This window comes from Calypte anna, chromosome 2, assembly GCF_003957555.1.
Source record: "Calypte anna isolate BGI_N300 chromosome 2, bCalAnn1_v1.p, whole genome shotgun sequence".
In the NCBI taxonomy this organism is placed as follows: domain Eukaryota; kingdom Metazoa; phylum Chordata; class Aves; order Apodiformes; family Trochilidae; genus Calypte; species Calypte anna.
The window spans coordinates 143,160,279-143,178,604 of record NC_044245.1 but is presented as its reverse complement, the minus strand read 5'-3'; the positions used below and the strand labels follow the sequence as shown (position 1 = coordinate 143,178,604).

The 18,326-nt window shown below is 39.4% G+C and overlaps 1 protein-coding gene across 1 annotated transcript in view; it reads right to left on the bottom strand.

Annotated features, from left to right (window-relative positions):
* Positions 1–18,326, bottom strand: part of TG (thyroglobulin) — a 150,082-nt gene that overhangs the window by 68,091 nt on the left and 63,665 nt on the right. The window contains 5 exon segments of the mRNA XM_030444713.1: positions 2,514–2,607; positions 6,590–6,779; positions 7,170–7,196; positions 8,519–8,683; positions 9,278–9,412. Coding sequence (XP_030300573.1) covers positions 2,514–2,607; positions 6,590–6,779; positions 7,170–7,196; positions 8,519–8,683; positions 9,278–9,412 — 611 coding nt within the window.

Below are 18,326 nucleotides of genomic sequence, written 5' to 3'. Positions count from 1 at the left end.
TGCATTTTAATCCTAAGGGATTTCAGTCTCAGAGTTCACGGATTTGGGCATTTTAGATGAGAGGATGTTCAACATAATTTCCTTTCCATTTCTTGTTAGCCATTGTAACAACACAACAAAACTAGTTATTTTCATGCTATAACTGAATTATGTTTGATAATGTATTTCATATCACCTCTCTATCTATAATTAATAGCCAATCAATTCTTTACTATACATTAGCTGATAGATATTTTGAATATAGGTGATTTTCCCCCAAGCCTTGTTCTCAGACAAATTCAATCAACTACTGGAATTAAATCTGTCAGGAAAAAGAGCTTTAAGACAAAAGAAATAAAAGACCTGACCTAAAGCCTTCTGAAGCCAGACTCCTCAACCCCTACCATTTGGTACCAGGCTGAGATGCAGCACTACAAGTGTCCCTGTCAGGCTGCAGTGGGGCACACATGGGGCAGTGAGGCCAGCACATTCCTCACAGCTGCCACATGGACACGCAGGCAATTGCATTTTGAGGTGTAAAATATGTGCAAAGACTTCCAGCTGGGGCACTGTCAGATGGCTCCTGCTGGTTTAGCTGGCAGGGGAATGTCTTCTGGAGAGCCCAGCAGTTCCACCATGGTCTAATTCTTCTAGGGGTTTATGTCCTATGTGCAGACCCTCAAGGAGGGAAGCAGTTCAGCATCCACCAGGAAGCTGCAAGTCAGCTGGAAGTCTGAAAGGCTTTATAACATTCAAAACCACCTTCTCCAGCCTTCTGAAAAAAACATTTAATGAGCTACTTGGAAAGGATAGATTTAAAATCTACTGAGCCAGGCAACCTCAAGTGCTTTGGCTCTATAAAGAATTGAGTGCAAGAGGAATGATAAGGATGGGAATAACATGTGTATGGCATGGGAGAAGAGCAGAGAGGTACATTTTCTATTCTTATTTAGTGGAGAGTTTTAATTCTTGATCTTACATTTGAACCACTTGCAAACCAAGTTGAAGCATAGCTGTGCTGTGCTAGTGTGACAGGCAGTGATGCTTAGAGGTGGAAAAAAGTCTCAGATGCTTTATTTGGGGAGTTATGTGGTACACACACAGCTATGGAAGCAAAATGAGGTGATGGCATTCACCTTCTTCACTGCTTGACATTTAAAGAGTCCTTTGGTGGCAGGTAACAACCTCTGCACCGTGCTCTTGTTCAGGCTCAAAAATATTCCTGGACGACCTCTGCATCTGCTGCTCTCCAGGAGGTTTTATATTCAGGATTTACTAGCTAAGCTAACTTTTCATGGCCTGAAAATACATAACTATAGCTATAACTATATAGTATGCAAGTAAAAAATAGAACTTGCCACAAAAAGAAACAGGGAAATGCCATGCCTTCTGCTCCCAGCTACTTCTGCAAAAACAGTTTTGGTTCTCTCTTGGGTTAGACCTACCCATGTGAAACTGACTGACTGGATTGGACCTTACACCCCTACAAAAGACAGGAGGTATTCAGTTCTTAGAACTGCCATGGAGAACAGTCAAGCCTGTTTAGTCTATCAGATGGTAGAAAATACAATGCTTTCAAAAGAGCTATCTTGAAAGCAGCACTTAAGCAGAGATGGCAAACTGCCTGGGACAGTGACCTGATGTTTTCAATAAGCAATGACTGCACTCAAAGCAAAAGGACAGTCTGGTGCTGCAGGGAGCAAACAGACTGCTGGCATTTCTGGTGATTAAAAGGGCCTGCAAGGCATTCTGTGCTGCTGGCAGATAGACAGACCAGCTCTTTCCAGACATGCAGTATGACAGACTCATAAATTTCTATTATAACCACTGTCACCTTCTGAAGGTTACCAGTATTGTGGAAAGAAAAACTCTTCCTGTGCTCTGGGCTCATTCTTCAATGGGCTTTACATGTTATTCAGAATCTTTAGCCCCAGCTCCCCAGGGGTTTAGCTAATCATCTAAGTTAGCCTCTAAACCGAAGTTTTATTTTATATTTGTTTAGCATGAGAAATCCAAGAGCTTTCAAATTACAATTTCTCAGATTGTACCATTGGCCCAGCCATCTTTAAAGCATCTATTTTTATGCTCTGTGGGTTGGGCATAAATCTAGCATTTCTTGCTACCCTCATTCCTCAACAGTTCCCACGGATGTCAACAGGGGAACAATAAAGATGAGGGTGAAAAAACCTCATCTGCTGCTGCACAACTGGTGGTAAGTGCTGACATGGCATGTTGTATTGCAATTTCTGTCCTTGATTTCTCTTCCATGGGTGCCACCTTCTTGTGTTTCATTTCCCGCTTTGTCTAGGTCTTATTTCTGGCTCCCTAATTTGCTGCCTTCCTTGTTACTCAAATATCTCTCACAGAAATCCCATAGGAAAACTTCTGCACCAGTACAAACAACAGAGTGCCTAATTTAACCTTGCAGGGCTTTGAGAACACCACATAAAAAACAGCCATTCATGCCAATTAAAAGTACTTTAAAAAGATACAGTGCTCAGCTACAAAAAAGATTCAACTCATCTCCTACTTACAGTGGTTGCAGGAACAAAGACATTCAGATACAGACAGTCTTCACTGACAGAGTTGGATGGGGCCTCTCCATCTCCTGGCTGCCAACAAGCTGCCCTAGAAACACAGATTCAGAAAATTACAATGAAAAGGTTTGTACTCTTTTTCAATGCTGCTATTTCCTATATTTTGATGCTCGAAGTTTATATGATCTGTTGATCTGTTGAATCTGTAGATCTCAATCACATTTAAAACTATGCCCACCTATAGGGTACGAAGATGATTAGAGGGCTGGAGCACTTCTCCTATGAAGGCTGAGAGAGTTGGGGTTTTTCAGCCTGGAGAAGGCTCCAGGGAGGCCTTATAGTGGCCTTTCATTACCTGAAGGGGCTACAGGAAAGCTGAGGAGGGACTTTTTACAAGGGCATGTAGTGATGAGGAAAGGAATGGCATCTTTAAACTGGAAGAGGATGGATTTAACTTAGACATTAGGAGGGAATTCTTTATTATGAGGGTGGTGAGATACTAGAACAGGCTTCCTAGGGAAGTTGTGGATGCCTCCTCCCTGGAAGTGTTCAAGGCCAAGCTGCATGGGGTTTTGAGCAACCTGGTCTAGAGGGAGATGTGCAAGGGGGGTGAGAACAAGGGGGTCGTTAAGGTCACTTTCAACTCAAAACAATCTATGATTCTATGAATCTATACCTTAGCAACTTGAAAACAAGCCTTCAGGAAACTCATGCTTTACATAAACTGCACAAAATTTGCATGATGTAAGGGGAGCAGGAGGCAACCTCAGGCACAGGCCTCCCCCAGCTACTGCCTGCACACCTGTGTGATCCACTTCCTGCAGAGATGCCAATTGTTTATTAATTTTGAAGCATTCATGGACTATATTTACTTATATTAATTTTAAGTTTTAATGGTCTGTAGGAAAATATGGGAAGTTTAAAATTTTAATGCATTTTAAAAATCTTGCTTCAAGCATCATAGCAGAAAATTAATAGTGCCCAGTAATGTTAAAAATAAACTTTTAAAGGAATCCATCCAGCTAGCCACATACAGAAAATAATTTTCTGGCCATCATCTGTATGAGACTCATATGTTCAGCTCTCACCACAGGGACAGTCAGGTAGATGACTTTTGCAGTTCAGATATAAGCTGTTTTGAAGCCAGTTCCTTCCACTTCACATCCATATTTACATCACATAATGAGTACATCACATTATGGAAAAGCTGCACAAGTTTTTTGGGAAGCAGCCAAAAGAGGCTATGGAAGAGACAGTAGTATCCAAGAGAATTATTTCTAAATTATCATTTTTTATGCCCTTGCAATATTTTACACTGAAGGAATGAAGAATTTAATAGAACAAGGACCAGCTTTAATACAGTTCTACAAATTTGTTCCATAAGGTAGGATCCTAGGATGGTGATATCACTCTATAGCCTTCACACTGATGAAGAGAAGCACATCACCTCCAACCAAAACTACTCAAGCCATTTTAGGCCGACAAAGTAGGAACCCAGCCAGGACAAGAAGTCGAACATTAGTAACCATCCAGTTTTTTGCAGGGCAGAAGAAGTCATCATCCATGTTTATGGCTAATTTTTAAATTTTTTTTTTATTTCTAACAACTCATCAGGTTTCCCAGCACCTGAAGCTCTCAACATCTCCTCATTACAGGACTGATGCTGGGGAAAGGCTGCCACCTGGTGAGGCAAGACCACAGCTCCTCCAGCAGCTGGAGAGTCCACAGATGGAGAAGGGTTTTTTGTTGTTGTTTATTTGGGGTATTTTTTTGAGTCTTTTTTCAGGTGTAGGTTGATATATAAATTTTTCTTTTCTTTTGGTAATGACACTGTGCTAATGTGAATTTTCTATATACAAACATGCAAATGTTTTGTATATACAACAGCAAAATTGTATATACAACAGCAACAGCAAAATAGAATCCTAAAAAAAATAGATGTCAAGATATTTTATACAAAAAAAGGCTGAGGTCCCTCTCATTCTGTGCTACCATGGTACTAAGCTCAAATAATTTTATTTTTTTTAACTTTAAATTAATAATTGAGCATAATGTCTAAGCTTTTCACTCACCTAAGGAAGCACTGAGACTTCAGACAGAAGCAGATTAACTAAGGTCCCTAAATTGCTTTCAAAATCTCATCCAGCTGCTCATTGCAATGCCAGGTCTTCAAAGAGAGATCACAAAAGGCAGATGGGTCTTACCAAAGCCTTAGCAGAGCCCATGCTATGGCTGTAGACACAGAGAGCTGATGGTGTCTGTGCTAACCCAACATCACCCTGCAGCTGAGAAGACAAAAAGCCACATTGCACCAGATCCTCCCAACAGCCAAGGGGCTGTGTGGCTGCTGTGGTTATACTGTGAACACCTCCACAACTCAGGTGTAACCTGATGGACCAGACCACCAAGACAACACTGCATCTCTTTTCACTTAGTTCATCATAGAATTTGCTAGAAACCTTTGGAGACAAATCCTGAATAATGAAGTGATCAAGCAGCTTCAACAGAGCTGATAGGTCTCTAAATCTGTAGACTTGGGGTATATTTGCATGAAAGCAAGTGGTGATTGATGTGTAGGGCTGCAGGGTGACATTCTCTCAGCTCCCATGCAAAATCTATCAGTTCCTAAACCATGTCAGCTCTTGGCCAGATCAACTAACTCAAGTAGCTTGTCACTAACCACTGGAGGACCACCCTTAGTACCAAGGATTGAACAGGACTGTCTGGCAAGATGTGGATAGAAGGATCACACAGGATCTCAGTAGACTTCAGATCCCTGGAAACTCTCAGGTCACTAAACCTCAGCTTTCAGACCTGATTTCTGTAACTCTCTACAGAAAGGTCACGAAGCCCTTCCACAAAACACTCTCCTTTTGACTGCTCTGCACCTCCAATCTCTTCTTTCCTATTTTTTTCTTTTTATTCTTTTTTTTTTTTCCTCTTCCCTGCTCCTCCTCATGTCTGACAAAAAAAAAAAACAAAAACCAAAACTCTGATTTTTATTGATAGGAACACAATCTGATACCAACTCTCATGTATCAGTTACCTCTGCACATGTGCAGCATGGCTCTTTCAAACATGGCTTGTGTGCCCTGTAGTTAGTTCTCTATTATGTGGGGCAGGGATGCACTATGAGAAAGACCCATTTTGAGATCTTGTTTCTTGTTATTGCTGCATTTCTATTTCTTGTGTTGTTGTGTTTTGTTTTTTTGGTTTTTTTTAAGAAATCCACTGCCCTGACAGGTTCTACAGCACAGATGTACGAAGTAGCACCACACAAACCCTCTTCTCTTTAATTAAGAAATACCCAATTTATCACTGAGGTTCCCCAAAGCAAAAAAATTAAGACTCGTACTGTAAGACTGAAGAACACACATGCACACAAAGTTTCTGTCCACAGAGTGCCTCCAACCTAAACTCACCAATGCTGATGCCTTCAGAGCCCTGAAGAGACAGGGCCAGCCAAGGGGAAATATAGACACAGCTCCTAGCATTCATTTCCTCTTAAGCCATTACCTAAAATGTTTTTAACTTCAGCATTTCTTTCTAAAGCATTTAGCAAGTATTTGCCTTTTAATAGTTTTTTGATGGAAAAGACTATCTGAGTCTTTCAGCCTGATCTAGACATTACTGGGCAGAGAATTTCTGTGTGAGGCTCAAAGCTTCTGGTTGCATCAGTGTTAAAGAGGTCCCGTTTGATTACTCACTCTAAAAGTGTTTGGCTCAGCAGGAGTAAAATGCATTTATATAAATATTATAAACACAGAATATAAATATGTATTTATATATATATATAAATACAGAATGAAAATGGATTGAAAGCAGACAGCTGGTGGGAAGCACAGATTCAAGGCAATGTACTGGAATCTGTCTTTTTTCCTTGAGGTGCTCTTGCACAGTGACATATAGATGGAGAAATTACTCTTTCAGATAAACAGTTCCAAATTTCCACTTATCTGTACCTTATCACTTATTTTGCAAGAGAGGACATGAATACCATGGCCATTACCCCAGCTACTTTCTCACACCTGGATGGAGAAGCACTTCTGCAGATGATCAAAGGGGTTTCTTACCGAACCAAGCTGGCATTCCAGGTTTCCACCCAAGCAAATGGCTCTGGAGGACTGAAACGCCTCTGCCCAAGAGGGGGGGCAGCAAATGGGACCCCCAGGAACTGCCTGATTCTTCTCCACTCTGAGCCAATGCGGATCACCTGGGATCTGCCCCTCAGATCTCCATGGGATGGGATGTACACGGATGGGGCTAAATCCGATTCAGACATGGGCAGGAATAAATCTATCAGGGAGGGAACAGGGGAAAAATGATTTGCTTCTTCAAGTTAGCATCACTTCAGAAATGCAAAATAATCCCATTTCCATTAATTTTAAGCTGTTAAGTGTCTAATTCTCTTCTTCAAACAAAACAGATAAATTTGTTGATATTGTCTCCTTACAGAGTATTTTATGCTATGCTGGATTTTAGCTGCTGGATACAAACATTTAACTTTCCAATGCCTTATTCAAACATTTCTTCCAGAGCAGACATTACATTAGAATATAAATCTGAGCATTTCTAAAAAAAAATAAAAAAATTAAAAAAAATAAAAAAAAAAGGAGAGAGAGAAGTTATAACCACAGAGAGAGGAATGGCAACCATAGAGCTCATAGGAAAGACTCACACCTCAGACCCTTTCCAGGGACTGTTTCATCACATGAGACAGAACAGCTTTAACAGAAGGCAATGTTGCATGCCCCCAACCCATGTCCGAATTCCCCACAGTCTCATGCAGGATTGCTACACTTGGCATGAGGATCACCAGTGCAAGTTCTGGCTTTAAGTCTCTTGCCACACACTCAGTTGTGAATAGTGCCACATTTACTTCAATTTAGGCCAGTATCTCAGTTTTTTATCAAATACAATTGTTCTCTGAATTCATTTTTTCTTTCAGAAAATTATGAATTAGGACATTATTGTTAAAGTCATTTTTTTTTCTTTTCTTATATAACAACATTGTGAAATATCTGTGATCTATCCAGAGAAGAGTTTTTTAGTTTCCTTTCTTTAAAATAAAGCTAAGTGATGTGGTACCTGGTACTAATTCTCTCCTAAAACAATTTATTTCCTAGGCAGGAGTCATATTCCAAGTGACTAAAACCAAACCTACATAAATTGACAAACACAAAAGTCCAGCTTTCAAATGTCAGCCTGTGAATTTTCTTCACTTAAGTTGGAAACTTCTCACTGAGTGTCAGTTCTTCACAGAAACCCCAGTGATCAGAAAAGGAAATATTTCTTCCCTATCCTCTCCTACTGTTACCTGATTCCTAGTCACTTCTAATAAAACAAAGATTCAGTATTATACCACGAGAAAGCATTAACTTCTAAAAATCAAGGAAAAAGTCAACACAAACCAAGAGTTCAAAATAAGTACATAGTCAAACAATACAGTTTTTATATCTCTACACAACTTCTATTCCTCTCAATTTAATTTCACTTTTAAAAAGATATTAATTCATCTTAGTGTGGTTTTGGGGGTTTTTTGGGTTTTTTTGTTTGTTTGTTTCTTTTCTTGAGGGATGGTCATTAAGACTTTAAATTGACAGTGGATTTGCAACATGCTTCAGAGTTTAGAAGGAAGAACATACAGAAACAACTACTGCAGCTGAAGAGGAAGAAACTGGATTTTTCGTACTGTTCCTTTTTGTTGTTCCCTTCTAACATTCTGCACTTTCCAGAACATAATTTTACAGACTGAAAATCCTTTATTATATGAACTTCAGTATGAGATGATAACACAATGATTTTGTGAATTTTTATGAAAAAAGAATTTAGGACTTTTTCCTATCCTGCTTGGCTATAACACTACTGAAACAGCAACGGACAATTGTCTAGGACATATCCATCACTCCTACTGAGGATTTCCTCATGATACCCATTCATGAGAACTGTGCACAGGCCACCACAGTTGAGTTCCTTCCTCCACAGCCTTAACTTGTTCTTACCTTGCCTCCTATAGATATAGGTAGCTGGCTCTTTGAGTAAAACCCAGCAGGTCTGCCCTTGCAGGCCATGTGTGCATATATGTGTATCAGGGTAGAAAAGGCATATTATTGCTGAAGGCTGGATTTCCAGGGTAACCACTGCACATGACTCGTTCTTTGAACAAGCTGTAAGGTGAAACATAATGAGAAAAAGCAGGCAAAAATGCAATCTCAAAGTATTTGTATGACTTTGTTGTAAGATGCTTCAAAGAAATGTTTTAAAACAAGTCAGCAACAAGGATCATGCTCTAATGCAAAATAATGGGACATAAATCACCTCCGACTTACAGTACATTCTGCAGAACAGACAAAGGAAAAAGGGTTATATTAGCTTTAAAATAGAGTAATGTAGCAAAAGAACTAGTATCCCAGGTCTTAGGAGCAGAAAAGTATCTTCTAATAAAGTACTGAGGACCTCAACTGAAGTCAGAGTTCCAAAGGAGCCCTGGGAAAAGGTTTCAGAAAAATAAAAGTGATCCAATTTCTACTAAGAGGTGGGCATCCAATACCTTTCCTTTAGAAAGGTTCCTTCAAAGAGTAATGGGTAAAGGGAAGGGTAAGGATCACCTACTTCATTACAGACACTAAGATAGTCCTTAAAAATAAGTAAAATCAATGTTTTGATGTAAGAAAGGGCATGGGGAGGGAGAGAAGCTGTTCTTGGTGTTTTGGTCTCACAAGTCAATATTTCCTGTAAAGCTATGGATAACCATATCTTACTGGATAAACAAAAGTCTCTGGCAGTGGAAAAGTCATCGGATATATCTCTAGTAACTTGCACAACTTCAAAGCTTGAGATGGATGAATCCATGAGAATGGAGGACACATTTAGGAGTTGCCATTTATCCAAAGATTCTGTAAAATGAAGCACACAAAAATAAAACTAGAGAAAATTGTGGAAAATTCAGAGGAAAATAAGTTAGAGGTGAAATCACTGGGAAGTTTCCCAATGAAAGAATTCTACCTGTCTTTGCTCCAACAGGGAATAAATTAAATAAAATATTCAAAGCCTTCAGACTGGCTTGAGGATCCAGTCTCAGCTTCAGAGGTAATGCACAGCTAGCTTTACAAATGTGCAGTTAATAAAGAGGAAAATCAGAAGCAGTGCTGTCCCAGTTTGCATGTAAATCCAACTGATTTAAATAAACAGATCCTGAACAAGCCTAATAACATTACAGGACATGGGTCATAATACTTGGGCATGAGTTTGTGAGCAGGAACAAACATGAACTCCTTGGAAAGCAAGTGGAGAACCTACAGGTGACGTAGCATGCCCAGGACCTCCTGCAGACATCCACGTCTATCCTTAAAGCAGGAGCTGTATCCTAAGGTAGACTCTGCCTCACTCAACTGCAAGTTAGATGTCTACATCTGCCTTGATTACACTATACTCCTTGTACTATCAGCAGGAGCAGATAATTTACTATATAATATCTCCATCCTGTTTTAGATATCTACTTTAGGATGAGGTAAATCACCCCCAGGAATCCACTAATTGCAAGTCCAAGTATTCTCTATAGGGAACTTCATATGAGCAGCTGAAATGGGGATGTCTAAGTTGTCTGGGTACATCTACATTCAGAGGGTAAGTACTGACCTTACAGGCTGGGTGGAAATGAGACAATGATTTTTGAAAAAGTTACATTTTTTTCTTCACTTCCTTTACAAGCAATCGTCCAAAATCCCACAGAAGCACATGCAATTTTCACAGATTCAGACTTTTTTTAAAAGGTCACAAGGATTATTTTGATCATTTTAATTTGATATTCTAGACAGAACTACATGAAATTCTCTTAACTGTTCTAATGTTATGTAACTGCTACATAACTAAGATTCAACTACATTTTTTTCATATATAGATATATACACACACAAGTATATATATGTTTATATATATTAAAAAGAGTATCCACATATCTACATGTATACATGCATATACAAGTGTAAGCATATATATGCATATACAAACTGACTTTAGAATTCACTAGAAATTGTTCCTGTGTCTCAAAGTATATTTTTAAAAAATGCCACAAACATTCTTTTCTCATACACAATCAGATAAAAATATCTGCAGGTTCTCCATTTTGTACACAGAGGTCAAAAAAGAAGGCTTGGGAAAGAAGAGGCCTTTAATTATTTTAGTTCCTTTCAACAGTTCAATATGTTTTAAAAGCAAAAGGGCCCTGCTGTGGCCACCAAGTTCTAAACAGGAGGCTGGCATTATCTTCTCCATGTAATTGTAGGGTGAGGACAAAGCTGAGTCAGCTGTCATCTCACAATTCCTGGTGAGCAGATCTTTCCCTGTTGCTTCAGTTCATTTATCACACAGATTCAAAAGCCATGATTGTGCATTTCATTAAAGGTTTCTTTCAGTCTTCTAAGAAATGGGTGATTTGCAAAGATGTCAAAGGTTTGCTTACTCACTCAGAGAAAAACAGCTGTGACTATATAACCAACATCTAATCTGAAGCTGAAGTCTGGGATTCTACAATCAGGGCTGCAGCTCTCCCTGCAGCTTGGAAATCATAGAATGGTTTGAATTGGAAGGAACCTTTAAGGGTCATCTCATCCAATTCCCCTGCCATGAGCAGGGACATCTTCAACTGGATCAGGCTCCTCAGAACCCTGTTCAAACTGACCTTGAACGTTTCCAGATATGGGGCTTCCACCACCTCCCTGAACAACCTCCTCTGGTGTTTCACTACCCTCATTATAAAGAAAAAATTCTTTTTCATCTAGTCTAAATCTGACCTTTTTTAGTTTAAAACCATTACCACGTGTCCTATTGCAACAGGCCCTGCTAAAATTCTGGTGTTGATATACTTGTCCAATTGTTGAGAACAAAGACCCAAGAGAAAACGCAGACTAACCTGGTTGCATCAATCTGTGAGCAAATAAACAGGACACAGCTATAATTAAATTAGATTTTAAAATTATTTTACTCCAAATAGCTAATGGCAACACAGGAGAGTTGCCACAAGTCAGGCCTCTCCACTGACATTCAAGGTCTTTACTTTTGCAAGGTAAACCCTTTCCAAGGAAGTGCGAGCCTCAAGCATGGGTCATCTCCCAGAGAACAAGCTGAAAAAAACAAGGTTCTCCCATGACTGCCAAGACTGTAGCCTTAATACTAGATCCTCTGCTCTCACCCTTTCTGAAAAAAATCATCTGATGCATTTATGCAGTGATGAACAGACCCACTGAACTCCATATACCTTCCCAAACAGCCCAAGTGTGACCTAAGCAATAAAACATCGGGTCCCATGGGTGCTATTCAACCACTTTAAAATCATTCCATTCTTGTTATATTTCAGAGCAACTTTTAGAAGAGATAGAAGCTGAAAAACTCCAGCTAAATAGAAATGCAGATTAATTTGGTATTGCAGAGTCATATGTTAAAGATCACAACCTTACTTGCCATTGCAATCTAATCCATCAGCAGCACTATATTCAGAGGGAGAGTGAATTGGCAAGGGAGTAATGACCCTGCCATCACAGCTTGACTTGTGCAAAAGACCTATTCAATTTTTTTCTTACCCTTAAGCAATAATTATTCAATTGTTTTGGAGGAACACAATCATTTTAGCCATGTGGAAATCACCACATTTCATATGGTCAATGGTTTCTCTATTTTAAAACCAACAAATATGACCATTTGCATGACCCATATTAGAAAATTTCAACCACTGCATGTAGTGTGACAGTTTATAGAATTTAGTCAGTAAGATACTTAAAAATAGAAAGTAAGTGATGGAGAATTAACCACTGCATCTTCTCCAGAAATTATCTGCCAGCCTTACTAAATCCCCCAGGTCTTAATTTTCCAGATAATAAATCATGTGTGTTTGCAATTATTTCTTCAAAAATTTTTTTCTGAAAATATTAACAAGAAAAAGATTTATTTTTTAAATAAATTTTTACTATGTAAGAAGAATGTTGCCATCTTGCACTGTGTATAGTACTTGTAACTGAGGTCCTACTGCTGGGACAAGTAAATCTCCATAGTTCAGGCACAAAGCTTCAAATTACTAGCCATGGTTCTTTCCAAAGAGTCTTGTCTAGATTCCACTGGAAACCAACAAGATTGGGTGCATCTGTGGTTTTGGAAGATATTTTACCAGACTGACTCTCTTTGCACAGCTCCCCTGAGTCATCCAGTGACACTGGGCAAGTCTCATAATCCTTACGTGCCTTATTTGTTTGCCCTAAGGTCAAACATGCCAGAGCAGTCTTGCTGAGCTAAAATCTACTGTCTCAGGAAATAAATTATTAAAAAATCCACAAGAGCAAAATTAGTTCCTTGTATTTATACATCTGACACTTGAATTTGGTCTCCTGTATTTATTTCCCTGAGGTTTACTAGCTTACTGCTATTAAAATCTTGTGAAGATTCTCAAATGAAGCTTGTGAGTGCACACTGCCATTACTGGGTACATGTAATGTGTTCCACAATTTGATTACAAGCTCAGCTTCCTAACTCTATATTAAAAGATGTTTATTTTATCCCTCTTTGTGGGATAGAATCAAGTTGACAACATTCATTTTATATACATATAAGACATATATATATTACATATTAGACATATATGGGCACTTTGCAGCCCATGCTAGGCACTGAAGAGTGACCATTCATGACACAAACATCCACAGATCATGTGTTCACACCTAAACCACATTTTATTTTGCTTATTCTTTGCCCCAAATCCCACAGAAGTGACACTTGCAACCTCCCAGTAGACACTTGGGGTTGTTTTTTGAGATTTTGAAGGTTTCTTTCATTCTCAGCCCTGTCTGAAACATTCATAATCCCAGATTAGCTTTAGATATGGAGACTTCCAGCATTATTCCTTTCCTGTCTTTCACCCAGCTGACTCCAGATGCAGATAAATGCAGAATCATTAAGGCTTATTTTACAGACAAAGCAAAGTTCTTCAACCCAAAGCCATCCATGAATGGCACCACTGTCAGGCAGCAGAAACTGCAAATGAGATTTTGGCTATTAGTTGTTTCCTTCTCCTGGCAGCAGATCCAGCAATTCCAGCAGCCACACACTCCTGGTTTCATTCTGTGAGCAAACCAGAACTTTCCATGGCTGATCTAAACTCCACTCATCTAGAAACTGCACTCACAGGGCACAAAGCTGCAAACTGCTCTACTGAAACTGCAGAGTGCACCTGATGGGCTGGAAGACATTTCTGGTATATATATATAGGTTAAACTCTGACCTTCCAAACCACATTTTGGCAAAGGCTTTGATTGGATAATTACAGCACTCTAAATCCAGGAGTCCTGTAACTTTTATTGCAAAATTACAGAGAGCCTCTCTCTTCCAGATGTTCTTGTTTGGGTAGCTAAGGTTTAAGACTGGATCTACAAAAGGATTAATGCTGGCCTTATTCTGCTCCCACCCAAGTCATAGGATCAGAAGACTGGAACAGGTTTTCTGGGGTCACAGAGTACAGCTTCCCACTTTCACAGGCAATGACATGATAAAATACTCATAAAGTCAACAAAAGCCTCATCATTGATTTCAGTGGAAGTAAAGAGGGGTCTGCTCTGCATTTGCTGGAAAATTTGACATTTGATATAAGTAAACAGAGATTCAGAAGTGCTATAAAATAGCAGATTAAATTTAGAAGAAGACGTGAAGTTGCAGAGGTGCATAAATCAGATGAAGTTAACAAGGTGCATAACTCAGGATCCAGTATACCAGAGGTACATTTGAAAGACAAATTGTAATCTTAACTCTGAAATTTGTGAGCCATATTTAATAACCCTGACTCAAGCCCAAAACAAAAGACTGAATTCACTGCTCTATATCCATAGCCTTAAGGGTTTTTTTCCCATGAAGACTGCTAACCTGACTGTATACCAACAATCTCCCTAACCAGCAAAACAACTCAGAGTGGCCCTGAAGAAAATACTCTCTAAAGTATAGCTACTTCTCATTGTTGTCTGTCCACTGAGATTATAATACAAAATGAAACATTTTTTTTTAAAAATTGCTGCATAATAACTGTAATCACACCTCAGACAAACATGTCACAAAATAACAAATGTGTTATTTATGGCCTTTAGCAGTGAGCAATCTTGCCAAGCTCATGCTAAATGCAGGCTTTCTGCCTATTTCAGTAGTGCCAGTTATAGTAAATGGCATAGTAGTAGGACACTAAAAATGTACCAGATATTTATCCAGGTTTAAAATCAGCTGTTTTCAAAAAGCTGAAGTCCTTATGATTAAAAACAGAACAAAAACTGAACTTAAGGCAAAATAGAGGGAGTAATTCTACACCACAGGTCCAATATATACTCTACAGGGGCATGGTAGATCAGTTCCTGAGGATGGATTAAAAAGGCTGTCTTTGTTTTACACCAAAGATCTGCCTGACATATCCTCAGCATTGTGGGAAAACAGGAAGACAAACGATGCTATGATGCCAAGATCAGCTGCATCAGCATCTCTGCTACCATTTAGCATCTCTATTTAGAATGGAAATGCTCCATGTGCTGAGCTAACCTACTGGGAAATTTATTCCCCCATAGTCAAATCCCACAATCACTGCTCAGTCCTCTCAAGGGACTGACTACAAATCCTTAGGAGATCACAGGAGGCAGAAACAGGAAGGTCCTAACAGATCTTTCCATCCATATGCCTCAGTGGTTTCCCAGTAAATGACTTTATTTGACTGGAGTGGGAATGGATCACATATGATCCCTTCCATATACAATCTGCAGGCCCATGCAGAGATGACCACTAAAGGGCCATTGCCTAACAAGTTTTCTGAGATAGTGAGCCCTGTCCCCTTTAAAAATTATGAACCTGAAGACACAAAGGCTCTTTAAAGTTTGGATAATGACTGTGTATAACACATAAATCTCAGGACAAATTACAAAAGAAGTTCATCAGTGTCACTCCTCCCTTCCACATACATGGGAACATTTTCAGGGTCTCCAGTTTGCTTTCAGCACAAGTGTTACTTCTAAAAAGCCAGAAAATGTGTTTCATATATTGTTTTGCTTCTTTCAGTCTTAACTGGAAAGACATAAAAGCTCCCACAGCTCAAAGCCCTGCGCATAAACTATTTGAGTAACCACATTATACAACCATAAAACATCAATAGATAATTTCTCATTAAAATCTTTTCTTATCTCCCCCTATCTAACATCTGTATGCAGAAAGTTTCAACTCAAATCTAACTATGAGTCCTGGCTGTTTTCTCTTTTACATAACATTTCTGCCTATTCACACAACTCTGTGGAATTGTTATTTAAATATGAGTGTAACTAACCCAAGACTAAAGCCTGGCATATTAGCATTCTCATCATGGCCAGTCTTAAAATGACAGCTGTCCTCCCATCTTTAAAGGTCACAGATCATACCCGAAACTTTTCACAGACATATTCAGTGTCATCACAGCACATTAGCTTTTTCAGCGGGGGAAAGGAATGCTTCAAACATAATGAGTTGGACTTTCCATGTCTGTTCAGGGTATCTATTTTTCAAGCTTTATTTCTCAGATAACAGAAACTATGTGACAATCACACCAGACAGTAGGAAGATGCTCTGCTCTACATCATAGATGTACAGAAGACAAATAAAAGCATTCAGTTAAAGTTGAAAACCACACATTCAGTTAAATGCATTACTGATGGAGAGTTACTGAGGTTTACTTTAGTATCCAAAAGGGTAATGCAAGAATACAAAGAGGCAAATGATGTCAAAGCAACAGCAGAGCTGCAAGAATTCAAGTAAAAGGCCCTAAGGACAGTGTGCAGCTCACCTCCCTTCTGCCAGACAGCAGTGACCTGAAGGCATTATGGAGCACTGAATTCCCCTTATTTGCAGACTAATGAGGCATGTAATGAGTGTCAGAAATGCTGAGCAGTGCTGCCTGTGGAGACAGTAACCTGAGGAAAGCAACAGGAGGCTCAGGCTGTGGGGACAAATCACAGGGATCATAAAATTACAGAATCCTAGAATGGTTTGGGTTGGAAGAGACCTTAAAGATGAACTAGTTCCAACCCCCTGCCATGGGCAGGGACACCTCACATTAAGTGGACAGTATACAATGGGCAGGCCAACTCTCCAATTGGCAGGAGAACCTTCCCTCTACAGTCTCTTCTGAGATGTGGGGAAAGGCTTTGTATTTCTTCTAAATTCTCCTGGTGCCTGCAAGTCTGCTCTGTGTCTGGCATGAAAAGATGCTATTTTTGCTCATTAACGTCTTCAAAAGCCCAGGTTTGGAAACAGAAGCAAAACAAATACATGTTTTTGCTCAATATATTTAGGGTGAATTTCAGTGAAAGGAGATCAAATAAATTAATTTGGGTGAGACAAAAAAACTTGGCCTTGAATTTTTATCTTTTAATCCTGCAGTGACTTCAACAGAACTGCCCCATATGTACAGTGGGAGTAACAGGGCTGGAGAGTACCTTGCAGCTCCTTGGCTCAAGGATTTCCACCTTCAGGCAGATACTAGGATAAATTAAATCACTTCAACTCTCCTTTGGGCAGTTAAAGATTGTATATGCAAGTCTTAAAAACAAAACAAAACAAAACACAATACAACAACCAACACCAACAAAACCAAACACCATGAAAAAATTGTGAGATTCTGAGCTTAAATGACACAGAAAATTAGAAAAAATAAGTCCAGGAGGCAGTCCAAAGAAATACAACCCAGCACAGGGAGACCTGGCTTCCCTGTAGAACAGACATGGAAAATGTTTGGGGGTGGCTTGGACTTTCCTCTGAAGAGTATTCTGCAGGTTATTCAGAGGAAAAATGGAGAATCTTGGCAGGTTTGTTTGTGGGTTTTGGGGGGGTTTTATTTGTTTGTTTGTTTTTTAAGGAACAGCAGTTCAACATCTCCACAGCAGAGAGATTCCACTAGTTCTTCAGGGGTGCTCAAATCTGAACTTTCATCCTTCCATAAAGGGAGAGATGGAGAAGCTGGTATTTAACAACAGATTCTTCAAAATGTGCATATAAACATAAACCATCTATTGCAATATGTTGCCTCAGCTTGCAAACCTTGCTCTCCTGACCACCTAAGGAAAGACAGCAATGAAGCCAGTAGCTGTATTTGAATTAGAAAAGCTAAAGCATGTGTGAGCACAAGAGAAGATTGTTTTCTCAGAAGGCTAAATGTAAAACAACGTCTCCATACAATTGCTGGATGAAGGTCTTTGACAGTTTTCAGACTGAGCTTAAAAGCAACTTAATGGAAGACAGCTTGCTTCAGAATGTAAATCTATCCATTTCTCCACCTGTTGAGATTCAACTGAATGATAGCACAACCATCTCACCTGTCAACCACTACTCCCAACCTTTATTCAACTGCAAACTCACTGCAAGTGCATTCTGTCCCTTTATTCAGGGACATTATTATTATTCAAGACATTATGTATCACCAGTCCCAGTATCAGCTCTCTAGGTACACCAGTGACTGCCTCCAGCAAGATTACAACATTGTGCTCTTAAGTTCACCCAGCATTTAGTCCAGCTCACTTTTGATTTACCCCAACCTTACTTCACCAGTTTCTGTGAGGCTGTTATGTGAGACAGCATCAAAAGCCTTTCTGAAGCCAAGAGAAACACCCACTGCTCACCCCTCATTGATTTCAGCAGTCACCTGGTTGTAGAAGATTATCTGATTGGTCAGGCATGATTTTCTCCTTCATAAATCCATGCTGACTACTCCAAATCACCTTCTTGTTCTTAGCACATCTGGAAATTATTTCCAGGATGAGTTGTTCTATTACCTTC